Source organism: Epargyreus clarus, unplaced genomic scaffold (assembly GCF_041222505.1).
Source record: "Epargyreus clarus isolate Ecla_fem2 unplaced genomic scaffold, WU_Ecla_fem_2.2 ptg000025l, whole genome shotgun sequence".
NCBI classification, from domain to species: Eukaryota; Metazoa; Arthropoda; class Insecta; order Lepidoptera; family Hesperiidae; genus Epargyreus; species Epargyreus clarus.
The window spans coordinates 2,428,160-2,447,195 of NW_027332232.1; the positions used below are offsets into that span (position 1 = coordinate 2,428,160).

The following is a 19,036-nucleotide window of genomic DNA, read 5'->3' on the forward strand; positions in this document are numbered from 1 at the left end:
CTGTTTCTGTTATAACAGCAGCGTTGAGCACTACTGTGGTAAGGGAGACATATTTTTCCGAGGCGTTCCAGCTTAGTCCTCAGGGGTAGAGGCGCATCTGTGGCCGACCTCAGGAATATCTAATCCTATCTGGGTTGGTTACATATGTCCACACAGCAGTAGCCACTTACCATCAGGTGGACTGCATGCTCGTCTGCTACTTATATATTATAAAAAACTATTTTGGCAGGACAAATATATATATATATATATATATATATACAAATATATATATATATATATATATGTATACTTAACCATGGATTGAATATTAGTTGCACTGCTTAACAGTAGGTAATTTACTAATCAATAAGCAGTGATAGCCTTGTGCTTAAGAAACGGCCTCTCGGTCCAGGTTAGAGGTTCAAATCCCAGGCATAACCTCTGACTAGACCTCTGATTAGAATAGACCTCTGATTTTTCAAACTTTGTGCGTATTAGAAATGAATTATCACTTGCTAAACGGTGAAGGAAAACATCGTGAGGAAACCTGCATACCTGAGATTTATAAAAAAAAATCTCAAAGGTATGTGAAGTCTACCAATACGCACTTGTCCAGCGCGGTGGACTATGGCCTAATCCTTCTCATTCTGAGAGGAGACCCGTGCCCAGCAGTGGTGATTAAAACAATATAAACCATTTAATACAATTTATTTATATACACATATACATAAAATTTAATAATTAATAAGTTTAGATATTACTAAATTGTAGAAATAATATTTAAAATGGAAATTGTATGTTGTATGTAAATTTAATGGAAGAACATGGCTCAAGAAGGTATAGTCCGCGTAAAGCTGCTAGTCCGCTCTGAACATATAAATGAATCGCGTTGCCATAGCAAATTGTATGACTACACATGCTCGCAACAACGTCAGAGCGTACTAGCAAGGCGTGGACTATACCACCGTCACGTCTGTTTTTAGTAAGCTGGAAGCAGTTTGATTTGATGGAAGGGTGGTGTTAACCGATTTAAATATGAGGCGACCATCTAGATCTAGATCTAGATCTTATCAATGCATCCATCATAGATTAGTAAAGATTACTCACTCCTAACAAGAAAATGTACCCAGTTTTGAGAATTGAAATAGTTGCGTAAAAAAGTTTTGCCACGTCTCCGTGCTAAAATGTCCCTAAAATATTTGAAATTATTATTATAAATTATTTATTTATTATGTAAATTACGCAGCATTAGTTATTTATTCGTAAATTTTCCCTAAAAATGTATTTACTTGTCAAGAATTCAAAAAAAGAACTTATTAAAATAAGCCATTTGCGGCTTCATTCAATTTCAAGGCGGCGAAGTATCTTTACTAATCTATGGCATCCATAGATAAGTATAGATATCTCACCGCCTTGTAAATCTTGTAATTGAAGGAAGCCATTAAGTGACTTAAACGGCTGATAATTCTGTCAACCATTTAATGGCTGTGATGTTGTAATTTGACGCGAAACAATGCTGACATGCGCAGTTAAGGTTAAGACACGAAATCGAAGAAAAAGCGCGGAGAAATATCGTTTCATTCGTAAACGATCTAAAAACTACATTTTTTAATAATTTTCAAACACGAAAATAGATGGTAGTGACAATTTCAATTGTCAAAACTGGTTTGGCAAAGGGAGATCTCCCGCCGGGCTAGGTGATCATGCCCGGGGAGCGGCCGTGCTCCGACAGTCTCAGTTCGGAACTTGTATATATGCCAGATACTTAGAAAACTTCCATAGCGTGATTCAGAATACTCGTGGCGACATCTCTTGACGAGTAGCGGGATCGCCACACTTGTTACATTTTCTTGTTAGGAGTGAGTAATCTTTACTAATCTAAGAATGCGTCTGATAGAAACGGTCTTCAGTTAGAAGCTGTTCTATATGCAATTGTTTACAGATGTCCATTGCAGTGACTTACCATCAGGAGGACTGCATACTAATTCATTACCTCAATAAAAAAATAGGCCAAGTCTCAGTCGAACTCGCACACAGAGGGCTCCGTATCATCATATTTTAATATATTTTTTTATTTTTAGTATTTGTTATAACAGCCATTGGAGTAAATGCATTTTGAAAATGTGAACTGTCTACCTATAACGCTGTTTGTCCACTGCAACCGAGCCGATACCGATAATTAATGACGGCGCCGAAGTAGCGTACATACATTTACTATAGCCGCTTGTCCACCGCACGTCCGTCACCCGAGCACCGTCATCCCGGCCGCCGATATTTTGAGTAGATCGGCGTGATCGCTAGATCGGCACCGAGTTTTTGTCGGGCCGATGTGTCGGCAATGTAAAACACATTGGAACTTGTACCTACACTGCCGTCACACGCGTGACAACATGAACAAAATAAACCGCCGATATCGGTCGCGGTGGACAAACTATCGCCGTCACGACATATTAAAATCGGCACGAAATAAATCTCGGTATCGGTTCGGTGGCGGTGCAGTGAACAAACATCCTTACGGTTCAATAGATAAAACAAAAAACACCGAAAAATAACAAATTTCTTTTATTGCGACCACCATTTCTTTTTTAAACTTTTTACCACGCTTTTATTAGCTTGACCTGTATGTATGTATGTAACGGAATCTTTGAACTCGATTTTTACCCACTTTGATCGGTCCGATTAATTTAAAATTTTGAAAAATTATCAAGAACCGATGACAATACACGATATTAATAAATTTTATCCCATTCTCCTCATCAGGATAAACGATTTTCCTTGAACGATTTTAGTATGGTTTTTAGTTTTTAAACTATAATTATTTAATTTTAGTATATGTTGTTATAGAGACCACCCTAATACATATTCTGTAAAAATTTCAAGTGTCTATCTATTACGGTTCAGGAATAAAGCCCTGTGACAGACGGTCAGACAGCGGAGGCTTAGTAATGGGGTCTTTGACCCTTTGGTTATGCAACCCTAAATAACAATTATCGTTAACAAAGTCAATATATTACTACAAAATCTAACTAACAATCACACAATATTATGCTTCCTTCGCATATGGGCATGGTAGTACGGTTTCCAATCAAACCGTAGCCCACATAGCTCACACGTAGTCACTTTAATCTTCTCCTTATGTCGTTCCATCACGTGCAAATGTCTCTGAAACGTCCCATAGAACTTCTCCGGGCAATACAAACATTTGATATTATGCTCTTGCTTATGCACATGATCGAAATGCTTCTGCTTATATTTTTCTAACGTAAACACCTTGCCACACACTTCACAAGGATGCCGTCCGGTCATATGCACTTTTATGTGTTTGTTCATCCTCGTTGAAGACAGAAACGTATCTCCACAGTCCTGGCATATATAACTCGAGTAGTGTGTATTCATATGACTGTCTAAATGGTGATAATTTGGGAAACTGTCGTTACAGAGAGCACATTTTAGATCCCGCTTTAGTATATACGGTATTACTCTTGTGTAGGCTTCGTCTAAGGGAACATTATGTGTGTCTTCTAGATGTGAGAACATTTTGTTCCAAGTCGGTAGTATAGTACAACAAACCGTACAATGTAAGGCATCAATATCCATTTTTAACACCTCATTTTGCCACTGAGGTCTTAGCGCCAACTCTATATTCCTCGTCCTATCATCCACATGTTTAGTTCTCGTGTGAACTCTTAGATCATCCGGTTCTTCGAAGTAAGGTCCATCTGTTGAGCAGTAGGCACAGAAGTATCTCGCTGATTTCGTTTTGAAGGGCACTGCGTTGGTGTAAGTTAGGATTTTTTTGACTTCATCTATGAAATTGAAGTACCGTGTCGCCTTGTCCTGCTTTTCTTTGGAATCTGGAAGGCAATGTTTTCAGTTAATAGAAAAAGCTATAATTAGTCAAAACAACCTTTTTACCACGCTTTTATTAGTTTGACCTGTATGTATGTAACAGAATCTTTGAACACGATTTTTACCCACTTTGAACGGTCCAATTAATTTAAAATTTTAAACAATTATCAAGGTTTTTAGACTATAATTATTTTATAATAATAAAGTACCAAGATTTATTTTCTAGTGATAAAGTAGAATAAAAGCATGCAGTTCCCCTAAAGGTATGCAGCAACTGCCGATGGAAATCAGTAATCAACCCCAGATAAGATTTGAATTATACCTATGGTCAGCCACTAATGCGGTGTTACCCCTGAGGACTAAATTGGAACACTTCCGATCAGTATGACTCCCGTACCAAACCCTACAAATCTGAACACAGCAGAGCTTTTGAAGGTGGTAGAACCGTTTGTGGTTCGACTCTAGCTGCACCTACACTGTGTAACATTGTTATAACACTTGTGTGTTCTGGTTTGAAGGTTGTGGAAAGGGAGACATATTTTTCCGAAACGTTCCAATTTAGTTCCCAGGGGTAGCACTGCATTAGTGGCCAACTTCAGATAGGAATCCAATCTTACCTGGGGTGGCTTCCCGATGTCCATCGGCGGCAGCAGCCTCACCATCAAGTAGACTATGCTACTTCGCTTCCTCTATATTATAAAAAACTAGCTGACCCGGCAAACTTTGTACCGCCTCAAAATCTATTTATCAAATATATTTCATATAAAATATAGCCTATGTTACTCGTGGATAATGTAGCTTTCGAATGGTGAAAGAATTTTTAAAATCGGTCCAGTAGTTATTGAGCCTATTCATTACAATCAAACAAACAAACAAAGTTTTCCTCTTTATAATATTAGTGTAGATAATTGACAAAAGTTTTCAAAGGTAAAGTCTACCAATACGCACTTGTCCAGCGCGTTGGACTACGGCCTTATCCTTCTCATTCTGAGAGGAGACCCGTGCCCAGCTGTGGGACGATAATGATGATATAAACCTTACCAGATTGTTCAGCCTCACGTAGCTTCGCTGTCAACGTTTTCCTCGGGATCTTAAACTTCTTAGCTGCTTCTGATATACTCAAATTGTTGTCTTTCACAGAGTCTAACGCCTTCAACATATCTTCTCTAGTGTACTGTTTATATATCTTCAATCGCTCATGTTTTTTTCGTTTTTGAGGCCATTTTCGTTTCGGTTCATCCTCTATTTGTGATTTTTGGATTTTAGTTAAGTCTTGTTTAAATTCTGTGTGTCTTAAATTGGTGGTGGAGTTCTGAGTCAGCTCTGCTGAGGTTTCCATGTCTTCTTTCACTGATTGAATTTGTAAAATTGTAGACTAAATATAACAATATTTATGTGAAATGGTATAAAAATTAGAAAATTTTCATGCGAGCCATCTGATTCTTAGTGGAAACTGTTGTTTGGACACCTGTAATCGACCTCAGATGAGATTAGTTTTATACCTGAGGTCGGCCATAAGCGCCACTACCCCTGAGGACTAAGCTGGGACACCTCGGATAAGTATGTCTCCCTTACCACACACTTCAAACCGTTTATATGAAGTGATTCACTTAATCCCTTAAGGGTAGCTACACACTTGTGTCCAACCTAAGATAGGATCTTATGGGGTTGATTACAGATATCCACAGGCACTTACCATCGTTAGGAAAAAGATATTTAAAAAAAGCAATGATGCTGTTTTAGTTCTTATTAAAATCGGCCTCGTAACTCCTTTCAGCATTTTTCGCTAATCCTTATAGTTTCAGATTTGGCCCTGAAGGCCTATTTGAAAAATTCACCCTGTATTATAATCGCACTCACCATCAACATCCACATCGTCAAACTCCAGATACTGAACATCTTCAAATGTCTGCACTTCGTAGCTACACTCCGTACCATCCTCCTCAATATAATCCACCACATATTGCTCTATATCATTCCCCTCCGCTTCCATTGCAACATTGTCTAAAGGTTCATCATCATCTGTGGCTTCACTCTTTATTTCTATGTCAAGACCTGAAAACATTAAAAAATTATATCAATACTTTAAAGTTAAACATATCTGATTAAAATTATAGTTTAAAAAAACTAAAAACCGACACTGAAATCGCACAAGGAAACCGTAAATCCTGACTATCCCGATGAATAGAGTGGAAAGAAATTATTAAAACCATATATTATCAACGTTTCTTGTTAATTGTTCAAAATTATGAATTAATCTGAACTTTCATTACAAAGTGAGTAAAAATCTAGTTCAAAGATTCTGTTACATACAGGTCAAGGTAATAAAAATGTGGTAATATATAAGCAGTGTTAGTGGTTAAGGATCTCTGCCTCTTTATCAAGGGGTTCGAGGTTTAAATCCTAAGCACGCACCTCTGATTCTTCAAAGTTATGTAGTTTTAGAAATTAATTATCACATGTTTAAACGGTGAAAGAAATCATCGTGAGGAAACCTGCATGCCTAAGAAAAAAAATAGTTTTCGAAGTCATGTGAAGTCTACCAATGCGCACTTTGCCCGTGCAGTCAATCATCAACTCATTACTGTCCCACTGCTGGGCACAGGTCTCCTCTCAGAGTGAGAAGGATTAGTCATAGTCCACCACGCTGGACATTTGGTAGACTTCACATACCTACAAAATCTTGTCTTTAGATTTCTCAGGTATGCAGATTTTCTTGCAATATTTTCCTTCACCCTTTAAACAAGTGATAATTAATTTCTAATAAGCAAATAACTTCAAAAAATCAAAGGTTATCTTAGGACTTGAACCTCAGACCCTTCGAAAAAGAGACCAAGTTTTTTAACCACTAGGCTATCACTGCTTCTCCTGTGTTAACCCTAGAAGGCTAATGTTAGTCGTTTCAACACTGTCAAGTGTTTCTGCTATATCTTTCTTCAGAATAGTGGTAGCTCTTTCATTTTTTGTGCCAAATCTGTCGCCTGTGAGTTGTTTTGGGGAATGGCTGTGGGAATAGTGTTGAGGGTGTTACTACCACCATTTTGTAGGACTGAAGTTCATGTTAGTCCTATCGACTAATGTATAGCATTTTACGTTAAAAAAATATGATTAGCTTTCTAGATTTAAGCATATCATACCATTATTAAGGTGCTCGTATCGCAACTGCTCGCACGCTATCACCTCTCTCTTGAAGTCGAGTGCGTCACGCAGCCTGCATATGCAAGAGTCGCATATTTGTTCCAAGTGACTGTCCATCTGTATTGTATGTTTAACCTGGAACAATATTTAACATTACTTATAAGGACTTTTTGACATTCAAGGCATAGTGTTTGTGTATTTATTTTAATGTTAAAGCATAATTACTATGGTAATGCTTATTTCATATATTATGTTTTATAATATGCAGACGAGCATACAGTCCACCTGATGGTAAGTGGCTACTGCCGCCTGGGCATCTGTAATCAATCCCAGATGAGATTAAATTTCTACCTGAGCTTGGTCACAGATGCTACAAATGAGGACTAAGCTGGAACACCCCGAAAGGATGTCTCCCTTACCACACCCTTCAAACCAGAACACAGCAGCGCTTAACACTGCTGTTGTTAGGTAAAAACAGGAGTCAAACCTCAGGGTTGTACAGTTTTACCACCTTCATTTTAAAGTCATAGATAAGAATAGATATCTCACCACCTTGTAATTGAAGGAAGCCATTAAATTACTTAAACGGCTGACAAGTCTGTCAGACGGCTGACAAGTCTGTCAGACGTTTAATGGCTGTCATGGTGTAATTTACGCGGAACACTGTGCAGTTAAGACACGAAATCGAAGAAAAAGTGCTAAGAAATATCGTTTCTTTCGTAAATGATCTAAAAACTACATTTTTTTAATAATTTTTAAACAAGAAAATAGATGACGGTGGCAATTGTCAAAAGGTTACATTTTCTTGTTAGGAGAGAGTAATCTTTACTAATCTATGTTTAAAGTATTACTTAACAATTTTCGTACATATTTTAGAACATAGAAGTAGCATGCAGTCTACATGATGGTAAGTGGTGACTGACGTCTGTAATCAAATCCCCAGATAGGGTTAGAGTACTATCTGTCGTCGACTTTGAATCTCCCTTACCTCGCCCTTCAAACGAGAACACAGCAGCGCTTAACATTGCTCTTATAAGGCAGAAGTAACGTACATTGAAACTAAGGCAACAATCATTGAAACTAAGGCAGATTTTGGACCTAACTCCAAATATATGAAACCCAAACTCATTCCACTTAACAATTACCTAACAATAACCTATTAAAATACGAAAATAATGAAACTAGTTATATAATTAACTCACAGTTAAATCGAAACATTCGGCTAGCATCTCCCCGTAAATTTCTTTTCTCCCGCCAGAAAAATACTCCGCCCACATGTCTTTCAACTCTCCATCGCCCAAACAACACTTGCACTTATCAAATAACATGCTCTCCGGCTTCTCCGTTTTTAAATCATCCATTATTTTATTTTCTTATTTACGTTTTCGTAGCGATAAAAAGATTGAACGCCATGACGTGACGGGCACGAGTTGACTTTTGTTTATTTGGTCACAGACTATATAGTATATAGGTAGATTTTTAAATGCAGCAGACATTCAATATTATTAGTAAATGCAATGCATAAGCAGTAAAATATTTTACATCTTAATGTTAATTAGCAATAATTATTTCGCTAATTATAAATGCAATAATATTATATTATCGCTTTAATGATTATGTAAAATATATTCTGTGACATTTTGACATATGTAGTATCCAATTATCCATTAATAGTCTGTGAATCTGACATTGTTTGGCTTGTTATAGATGCTAATAATATAGACAGGAATTACAAAAATTCCCCAAATTTACTTTTAAAAGGCCCTTAAAATTTATTTCTGCACTATAATTAACCAAAATGAGAAACCATTGAGCAACTAACACACAAATAAACCGCGGTTTATATCAGAAAAGCGCCATGAGCGCTAATAAAAACGGGCCCATAATAGACCCAGCACTTTGTCGATGCTGTAGAGCGATTAAAAAATGCAGAATACTTACTTCAGAGTACACCTGGATGGAGCAGAAGGAGGTCTATTCGGACATGATCATGGATTGCTTTGGTATTCTAGTAAGTTCGTTTAATTAAACTTTAATCTAGTGTTGACAACTCGTATGTGGCCTAAATCTTACATTTCTGAAAGAAATAGGCCCTATATTGGGATAGCAATGTTAATGGTGAAACGATGAATAAATTTTCAGTTATCAAATCGTAGGTTTTTTATAATAAATCTAGAAGCAACTACAAATACCTGGTGGTAAGTGGCTACTGCTGCTTATGGAGATCCTGTAAATCAAAATCAATCCTGTAAAGGGTTGAGGACTCCGGGATCTTGAAAGGAACGCAACCGGAGTCCTCTAAGCGCGTTGCTCTGTTGTGCTCCACCCTGGTGAGCATAATGCTCGCCACACCATCTAGTATATACGACAGGATGCCACACATATCGCCGTCAGTCCCGGGGTCGCTTATCGGGCGCTTCAAGCTCTCACTCTTGCCATCACGACCCCAGTAGCCCCCTCTTTGTCACCTCTTACGACAGGCAGGGGCGTCTAGTCTTGGAACTATAGGCACAAAACCTTACAGACTTACTAACTTACCCATTTCCCCACAGCTATCCCATGTAGATGACGAAGATCGTGACTGCGGTGTGTGCGCCACCTGTGTAGTTAGACTTCGGGATGCGTGCGCCTTCAGAGCGCAGGTTCTGCAGTGCGAGGAGCTTTTCCTCAATTCCAAGCTTGGAGATCGGGAGGGCGAAGGTAATTAACTTAGGTACTTGATTAAGTATGCCTTTTCTCAATGGGACACATACACTCATTATCAACCCATTACTGTCCCACTGGGCACGGGTCTCCTCTCAGAATGAGAATGATTAGGTTATAGTCCACCACTCTCGACAAGTGTATATTGGTGAAATTCAAATACCTTTAAAAACTTGTTTGTGAAGATTTCTCAGGTACACAACTTTCATCACAATGTTTTCCTGTTGTTTTTAAGCAATAGACCAGGGTCGATAATTTTTGAAACCAAAAAAAATTACAATAGAATGAAACCCATTGGAAAAGGAGGGAAATATGATCAAAATGAAAGGAAAAATAAATTACGGTCGATCCGAGTTCGGGAAGTGGGAGGGGGTGAGTTTTTAAGGGTAAAAAATGGTTTATCTTGATTTCCGGCTAAACTACACGTCCTATGCGAAAAAGTTCAATGGCAAAGTTGTAGGTAATAAAAAGATCTACAACTTTTGTATTTGCAATTTTTTCACATAACCTCAAAATTTGGGTGAAAAATTCAAAAAAACAAGTTTTTGTTTTTTATTTATATCTTATTCAAAAATTATTATTTTTTTACGAAATTTGGTGAAAACTTACCTTATTATGTCCCAAATACACTGTAATTTATTTGATTAAAAATATTTATTTTTTCGCCTTATTTTCACTTAATATCAAAAAAGCACCCTAATTTTCAATCGAAAATTCTGACGTCAAAATATCAGCTTTTTTCATAAAGTTTGGGGGCTTTTTGTTCGTTGAAATATCTACTTTCTGATGGTGTAAAAAAAAATATACATTACTATAGGAAATGTTCTCAGAAAATGCAAAAAATTGAAAAAAACCCAATTATTATAAGTATTTATTGTCGATTCTCTTCTTGCTAGACTCCACTAAACGATTCAAAGCTGATTTTTTTATTTCATACACTTGCTTGTCATCTGACTTATTGCAGATTATACAAACAGATCCATCCATACTGATAATCTGAAAAGACAAAATTAAATTAATAATGCCTTCAAAGTTTTATCATGATGAGTATAACTAAATTTGTTTGTATAAAATAAACGAAATTACTATTTTTTATTCTTGTACTAAAATATCATTCAATTTTAATTTTTTAGGTTATGTTATGTTAAACATACTATTTATGAAAGAAAATATTACTATTTTTATTTTAAAGTTGATTAATATAGATTAAAATACAGATTGTATTTACCTTGCTATATAGATTCCAAACGATTTTTTGAATAAAGTAAATTTCTTACAATTCACTTAGAGTAACTGCAGCCTGAGCCTGCACGTGTATTTTTAAAAACGATGTTGTACACTGCTCTGTATCTCGAATACTGGCTAACGGTTTTTACAGCTGCTACGAAATAGCAGGTATGTAGTAAGGCCCAGACCCTCCTAGGTCCATCCCCACTTTTCTATGAAATAACTTACAATGGGCTAAAATTTACCGAAGGTCACTCAGGTATATAAATTATCTTAAAACAGCAGTAAATAGACATCTACAAATATTATTTAAATAAGATTCTACAACTTTTTCAAAATATTGTAGATGTCTTATTAAATATTAACTTTAGTAACTTATTTGTTTGTTAATTATTGAAGTATATTTTAATTTGCAACTTTTTCATTTATCAATAAAACATGAAATCTTACATTTTTTGAGTAATTAAAGTGTAAATTTTAATAAATACCTCAAAATTGTACATAATGATATAAAAAAATTTTTCGAATTTGGGTTTTTTTCAATTTTTTGCATTTTCTGAGAACATTTCCTATAGTAATGTATATATTTTTTTAAACCATCAGGTAGTAGATATTTCAACGAACAAAAATCCCCCAAACTTTTTGAAAAAAGCTGATATTTTGACGTCAGAATTTTCGATTGAAAATTAGGATGCTTTTTTGATATTAAGTGAAAATAAGGCGAAAAAATAAATATTTTTAATCAAATAAATTACAGTGTATTTGGGACATAATAAGGTAAGTTTTCACCAAATTTCGTATAAAAAAAAATTTTTTTGAAAAAGATATAAATAAAAAACCAAAAACTTGTTTTTTTGAATTTTTCACCCAAATTTTGAGGTTATGTGAAAAAATTGCAAATACAAAAGTTGTAGATCTTTTTATTACCTACAACCTTGCCATTTAACTTCCTCGCATAGGACGTGTAGATTAGCCGGAAATCAAGATAAACCATTTTTTACCCTTAAAACTCACCCCCTCCCACTTCCCGAACTCGGATCGACCGTAATTTATTTTTCCTTTCATTTTGATCATATTCCCCTCCTTTTCCAATGGGTTTCATTCTATTGTAATTTTTTTTCATTTTTTACCATTTTTAAAGGTTTCGGCACTGGTCTACAAGTGATAATTAATTTCTAATATGCACATAACTAAAAAATCTAAGGATTTTTATTTCAGACCCCTTGATCAAGCAGCAGAGTTTCTTAACCACTAGGCTATCAGTGCCATTTGATTTATTAGGAAGATAATATACTGTGCCATTCATTTTAAAATAACAAAGTCGTTTTGATTGTTAGGATGGTATAGATTTTATCGGTGCCTAATAGAATTCTAACTTAACCGTATGAAAATAAAATTACATGTGGCAGTATGTTAAGGCCTGCTTTCCTAATTTGAGCAATTTTTTCATAGTATTAAGTTATCTTATATATGAAATTCTCGTGTCATAATGTTAGTTACCTTACTCGTCCGAAACGGCATTACCGATTTTCATCAAATTTTATATACATATTCAGTAGGTCTGAGAATCGGCTACTATCTTTTCATACCCCTAAGTGATAAGGGTTGTTCACCCTTAACATTTTTTTATTTATATGGCAACACAACGTTTGCCGGGTCAGCTAGTGATGAATACTTTTTGCTCATTAAAATATGACTATTTTCTATTACAGAAACCAAAAAGCCAGCAGACTTGGAACCGAAGATCGAGCCCAAGGACGATGTTAGCGACCACCATTCAACGGGAGATCGGGATCACGACGATATCATATCTGGCGCATACTCAGCTGATGAAGTTGAAGGTAATACAAACACAGCCAGTTGAAGGTAGATTGTGGCACCACCGCCACATCTATACCTGCCTAATAACAGCAGTGTAGTGCTGTTGTGTTCTGGTTTGAAGTGCGGTAAGGGGGACATACTTTTCCGAAGTGCTCCAGTTTAGTCCTCAGGGTAGGAGGAATGCATCAGGGGTCGACCTCGGGTAGGAATCTTTTAAAGGGTTGATTACAGATGTCCATGGATGGCAGTACCCATCTACCATCAGGTGGACTGTATGCTCGTCTGCTACTCCTATATTATAAAAAAAAAACGCACGAAAAACTATATTCTCTAAACTTGTGTGGAAAAGACCTTCAATTGTATAAAAAAATAATCAGAAATTATATAGGTTTATTTTTCTCTACTTCTAGATGTAAAACTCCCAAAGAAGGAGGAAGAAGATAAAACAGAACCACAAGCGGAGATAATGGAAGATGGTACAGAAGATGATTTAAATGATGAGGACTTTACCGATTCCAGCTCTAACTCAGATAAGCCGATAAAGCGGAAAGCTAAGAAGCGGAAAGCAAAGAGTAGCGGGAGTAAGAAGGAGAAGAATGCTAAGAAGCATAAAGCAGGTGAGGTTGGATTTTAAAGGTGATATTGATTGATATATTTCATTTTAAGGTCCCGTACCCAAAGGGTTTTTTTTTTTATAATATGGGATTAGCAGACGAGCATGCAGTCCACCTGATGGTAAGTGGCTACTACCGCCCATGGACATCTGTAATCAACCCCAGATAGGATTAGATAGTCCTACCTGAGGTCGGCCACAGATGCGCCGCTACCCCTGAGAACTAAGTTGGAACGCCTCGGAAAAGTCTGTCTCCCTTACCACACCCTTCAAACCGGAACACAGCAGCGCCTAACACTGCTGTTATTAGGCAGAAATAGGTGTGGCGGTGGTGCCGCCGGAGTCGAACCACAAAGAGTTCTACCATCTTCAAAACGGTAAAAACGGAACTATTACTAAGCCTCCGCTGTCTGTCCGTTTGTCATGGGGCAATATCTGAATCGTAATAGATGGTGGTCGCTATAACAACAAATACTAAAAATTAATAAAACATAGTTCAAGGAACTAAAAAACACGCTTTTATGATAAACTCAACTAAAAATTAGAAAATAATTTTCAATCTAGGAATCAATTAAGGAACAGTAAATAGTATAATAGTGAAACAGGTGTGGGGTACTTTTCGAAAACTGATAAATGGAGCACCCCATATACATCGTATGTAAAAAAAAATCATTGTATTGTCATCGGTTTTTGATAATTCAAAATTTTGAATTAAACTGAACGTTCAAAGTGGATAGAAATCGGGTTTAAAGATTCCGTTACTGTTACGTACATACATACATACCTACATACAACCCAAGCTAATAAAAGCGTGTTAATAAACCGCTATTTTTAGGCGTTTTTCGTTTTGACTTTTGCACCGTTATATGTAGACAGTTCAAAATTTCACAATACATTTACTTTTATGGCTCCTATGACTATAAATAATACGAATTTGTGGTACGGAACCTTCAGTGTGCGAACTTCACTTGCACTTAGCCAAATATTTCATAGGGTTGAAATCCTTACTAATATTATAAATCCGAAAGTGACTCTGTCTGTCTGTCTGTCTGTCTGGTTGTCTTTTCTTCACGCCTAAACCACTGAACCGAGTTTAATGAAATTTTGTACAAAGATAGTCTGAGATCCGAGAAAGGACATAGGATAGTTTTTATCCCGGAAATCCCACGGGAACTAGGGATGGCGATCTAAGATAATCGGAGAATCGATCTTTTGGATAAAAAAATTATGATAATTATGATATATATCGAATAGAAAAAAAGGGTAAATGAACGCATCTGCTAAAATGATAAGAGAAACAAACATATATCTGTAATTATTCGGATTATTTATATTACTTCAATAATGCGTATTACATAAAGTATGTTACAAAATAATATAAATAATAAAAAGGAGGGATTGTAATGGATCATTATATACGTTGCCGTCCAGCGACATGTATACATGTCCGAAACGAAATGTACCGTAACCGTCCACGGACATGTATACATGTCCGAGTTTAGCACCTTCGTATTTGGCTTATTTTAAATTATCTATGTTTTATTTGTGGCTAAAAATACTTTTAATATGTAGTCTGTAAACCTATTTTACCGATACAACGCAGTCACTAGTACAAAAAAATAAAATTATGACATTTCTATTCAGTGACTTCACTGGTGTTGCGCGTAAAGTGTGGATATATATTATTATGTTTGTCTCTTTCTACGTTACGCCTCAACTTTTCGTGTTACACTTGATTTTACTCCTCATAAAATTTCCGTACCGGGCCTTATAACTCAAATCGTTTCTTAAGGAGTAAACTCCAAAAATTCTTACCATGAGTAAAGCTAGTAACATTTTAATCTTTGTTACTTTCGCATAACACCTGCTGCAAATTCTCCTCATCCACCCGGGGTTGACTGGTAGAAAATGCCATCAGGCATTATGTTTGCCCTTGTACATTTCTTCTTAGAGGTGATGCAGTAAAATTTTTAAATAAATAAATAAAATAAATAATTTTATATTTGATATACTGTTTTCATTTACAGGCACATCAAATTCAAAAAAATCACCGAAGACAATAAAAAAACCGCCCGTGGAAAAGAAGAATACATATGACAGAGACCTAGATTGTATGTCCGAAGAGAATCTACTAACAATCATACAATATTCCTATGTCTGTCCGTTCAAGAATCGACGGAATAACTATTACTGTTTCTATTGTAAGGATTATTACCCAAAGCCTGAGGATTTGAGGGAGCATACAGTGTCCCATGACACGAAGCCGTTCCAGTTGTTGATGGGGTATAAGAAAATGCCCAAAATTGATATAACGCGGATCGATTGCAGGCTCTGTCCAACGAAGATTGATGATTTGGAGACGTTCAAGCAGCATATAGATCAGGTATGGAATTCGATTATCATCATCATTAACCCATTACTGGCCACTGCTGGGCACAGGTCTCCTCTCAGAATGAGAAGGATTAGGCCATAGGCCACAGCGCTGGCCAAGCCTATTGGTAGACTTCACATACCGTTGAGAGTTTTTTTTTTTAATTTATCTCTCAGGGTTTCTTTACGATGTTTTCCTTCACCGTTTAAGCAAGTGATAATTAATTTGCAATATGCACATAATTTTGAAAAATCAGAGGTGCATGGGATTTGAGCCTCGGACCCCTCGATCGAGAGGCTGAGTTTCTTAACCACTAGGGTATCACTGTTAATTCAATCATGATTATTTATTATTGTATTTGATTGTAGGACCCTTTGTGAAACTCCGGAGGCACCACCTATTTTTGCTTATAGCAGTGTAGTGTTCTGGTTTGAAGTGTGATAAGGAAGACATACTTATCTAAAGCGTTCTAGCTTAGTCCTCAGGGGTAGCGGCGCATCTGTGGCCGACTCAGGTAGGAATCTAATCTTATCTGGGGTTGATTACAGATGTACATGGGCGGTAGTAACTTACAATCAGGTGGACTGCATGCTCGTCTGCTACTCCTATGTTATAAAAAGCCTGAGTGGTCAAGCACAGGTGCATTGCTACCTGGTGACTAAATTGGAACGCCTCTATAAATATGTTACCACACTCTTCAAACCAGAACACAGCAGTTCTTAACACAACTCTTAGGCAGATATAGGTGTGACGGTGGTACCTACAGGAGGTCAGACTATGAAGGGATTCACTATCTTTAATGGTTTTGAATTTAGCCTACAGAGCGAAGAGTCTGGGGTTCAATTCCCTGGCATGCTCCGATTTTTTTGAAACTATGTAACCTAAATTCACCCTAACTCATTAAGAAGGTGGTCTATGAGGATGTGTGTTTGACCAGGAATCGAACCTAGCGCTCCATTTATTTATTTAATTAGAACGGTATATTCTTTACCATTTACACTAATTAATTAAGGATTAAACTAATCATAAAATAAATCAGTCAGACATCATGCATTCATTTCACTATATCGCAGACATTCTGACATAATCATCTTCCATTCGGTGCCAAACAAATTGCATTCTGGTGCACTGTCCATTTAACATTGATAATCGATTCACAAAAAAAAATCGAAGCCCAAAGAATCGATTCACAAAAAAATCTAGGCCCAAAGAATCGATTAACAAAAAAATCGAGGCCCAAAGAATCGATTCACAAAAAAATCGAGGCCCAAAGAATCGATTAACAAAAAATCTAGGCCCAAAGAATCGATTAACAAAAAAATCGAGGCCCAAAGAATCGATTAACACAAAAATTAGAGACCCAAAGAATCGATTCACAAAAAAATCGAGGCCCAAAGAATCAATTCACAAAAAAATCGAGGCCCAAAGAATCAATTCACAAAAAAATCGAGGCCCAAAGAATAATAAATATTTTGGTAACCTCCACAGGTACACGGGAAGAAGATATACTTCGAAGCGCCGGACAAGATGCTACTATACCGGCTGACCTGGAACGACCTGGTCTGTGTCATGTGCCGAGATGTGTTCGAAGACTTCAACACATTGAACACACATATGGTCGAACACTTCAGTAACTACACATGTGATATATGTGGTGTGTGTTTCTTAGAAAAACCGAGGCTAGATGCACATTTGAAGCGGCATAAGGATGACGAGAGACACACATGTGAGATTTGTGGGAAGGTGTTCAAATCTAATCACTATAAGGATATGCACGTGGATATAGTGCACAAGAAGAAGGCGATAATACGTTGTCCAAGATGTGATGAGTGTTTCATGTCATATGCGCTTAAAAATAAGCATTTGACGGACGCTCATGGACAGAAGAGAGCCTACCCGTGTAATTTGTGTGATAAAGTATATAATAGACAGAAGACGCTAACAGAACATCAGCGAAGAAATCATCAGAAGGTCCTGAAGCATCAGTGTGAATATTGTGACCAACGGTTTTATTTGCCATCGAGGCTCAAAGAACACATGGCTACCCATACCGGTGAAAGGAACTTTAGATGTGAGTACTGTGATAAGAGCTATCCGAGATTGAAATCACTACAGTATCATATAAGGACGCATACAAACGATAGGAGGTACCGCTGTCATATATGCGCTCAGGCGTTCATACAGAATGCAAGCCTGAAGTCGCATATAAAAAGTCATCATCCCGAATGTGATATTGAAGGGTGTTATTTCTGAAAATAGATTTTTTGATAAGTACAGGCAGTATGTCCCAGGTAAGGATGGCGATTCTGTGCAAAAAGATCGATTCTTGAATCGATTCGAAACGAGGCTCAAAGAATCGAAAAAAAAATCGCGGCCGAAAGAATCGATTCACAAAAAAATCGAGGCCCAAAGAATCGATTTACAAAAAAATCTAGGCCCAAAAAGTCGATTCTGAATCGATTCACAAAAAATCTAGGCCTAAAGAATCGATTCTGAATCGATTCACAAAAAAATCGAGGCCCAAAGAATAATAGATATTTTGGTAAGTATAGTCCGCGCCAAACTGCCAGTCCGCTCTGAATATAGAGATGAATCGCGTCGCCATAGTAAATTGTATGACTACCTGCTCGCAACAACTTCAGAGCGGACTTGCTTGGCGCGAACTATAAAGACAGTAGTAGGTTTGTTATTTGGTCTTGTGATGCTCCCAGGTGGGGATGGCGATTCTGTCCTAAAAAGATCGATTCTTGAATCGATTCGAATCGAGGCCCCAAGAATCGATTACTGACTGTAACACTAGACCTCAAATTAGACCAATTTCTGCCTAATAACAGCAGTGTTAAGCGCTGCTGTGTTCTGGTTTGAAGTGTGGTAAGGGAGACATTTGTACGAGGCGTTCCAGCTTAGTCCTGAGGCAGCGGCGCTGTGGCCGACCTCAGATAGAAATCTAATCTTATCTGGGGTTGTACAGATGTCCATACGGCAGTAGCTTACCATCACGTGGACTGCCTCGTCTGCTACTCCTATATTATAAAAACTTCTTCGATCGTTCCGATCTTTGGTAAGATCTAGATAGATCGGTTATTAATAACGGGCCCTCTCTGAGCAAACTGGGGGCCTACTACCATCTTTTGAAAACCAACATAGTTCAGGAAAGTTTTATTTCAATATTGCATCAACATTATTTTGTTTCGTACCTGTTTTAAGGAGGTCGTGAAGAAATGTCAATGTATGCTTAAAATAATATTGTTTTAAAAGATGGTGGTAACCACCCAGGCCAATAATAAAACTTCAATAAGATATTTTTGGATAATCTAGTAATTAATTTGTAA

At 36.9% G+C, this 19,036-nt stretch overlaps 2 protein-coding genes across 2 annotated transcripts; one reads left to right on the forward strand and one right to left on the reverse strand.

Annotated features, from left to right (window-relative positions):
- Positions 1–1,521: 1,521 nt before the first annotated feature.
- Positions 1,522–8,421, reverse strand: LOC140752688 (uncharacterized). Its single transcript, XM_073087018.1, has 5 exons — positions 8,172–8,421; positions 6,969–7,104; positions 5,692–5,886; positions 4,873–5,181; positions 1,522–3,836 (listed from the first exon to the last, which is right to left on the reverse strand). The coding sequence occupies exons 1-5, from the start codon at positions 8,328–8,330 to the stop codon at positions 3,016–3,018; spliced, it is 1,620 nt and encodes a 539-aa protein (XP_072943119.1). The 5' UTR covers positions 8,331–8,421; the 3' UTR covers positions 1,522–3,015.
- Positions 8,422–8,658: 237 nt separating this feature from the next.
- On the forward strand, positions 8,659–18,015 carry LOC140752683 (uncharacterized). Its single transcript, XM_073087011.1, has 6 exons — positions 8,659–8,980; positions 9,522–9,669; positions 12,612–12,740; positions 13,131–13,337; positions 15,361–15,716; positions 17,193–18,015. Exons 1-6 carry the CDS (start codon positions 8,828–8,830, stop codon positions 17,955–17,957), a joined length of 1,758 nt encoding a protein of 585 aa, XP_072943112.1. The 5' UTR covers positions 8,659–8,827; the 3' UTR covers positions 17,958–18,015.
- Positions 18,016–19,036: the final 1,021 nt, after the last annotated feature.

What these genes read in the sequence shown, in the direction of transcription:
- LOC140752688 (XM_073087018.1), bottom strand. Translation starts at nt 8,330, where the DNA reads ATGGATGATTTAAAAACGGAGAAGCCGGAGAGCATGTTATTTGATAAG. An exon ending in CCGAATGTTTCGATTTAACT is followed by an intron (nt 7,105 to 8,171) that starts GTGAGTTAATTA and finishes ATATTGTTCCAG; the next exon opens with GTTAAACATACAATACAGAT. An exon ending in ATACGAGCACCTTAATAATG is followed by an intron (nt 5,887 to 6,968) that starts GTATGATATGCT and finishes TAATGTTTTCAG; the next exon opens with GTCTTGACATAGAAATAAAG.
- LOC140752683 (XM_073087011.1), top strand. Translation starts at nt 8,828, where the DNA reads ATGAGCGCTAATAAAAACGGGCCCATAATAGACCCAGCACTTTGTCGA. An exon ending in TGCTAAGAAGCATAAAGCAG is followed by an intron (nt 13,338 to 15,360) that starts GTGAGGTTGGAT and finishes TTTCATTTACAG; the next exon opens with GCACATCAAATTCAAAAAAA. An exon ending in TCAAGCAGCATATAGATCAG is followed by an intron (nt 15,717 to 17,192) that starts GTATGGAATTCG and finishes TAACCTCCACAG; the next exon opens with GTACACGGGAAGAAGATATA.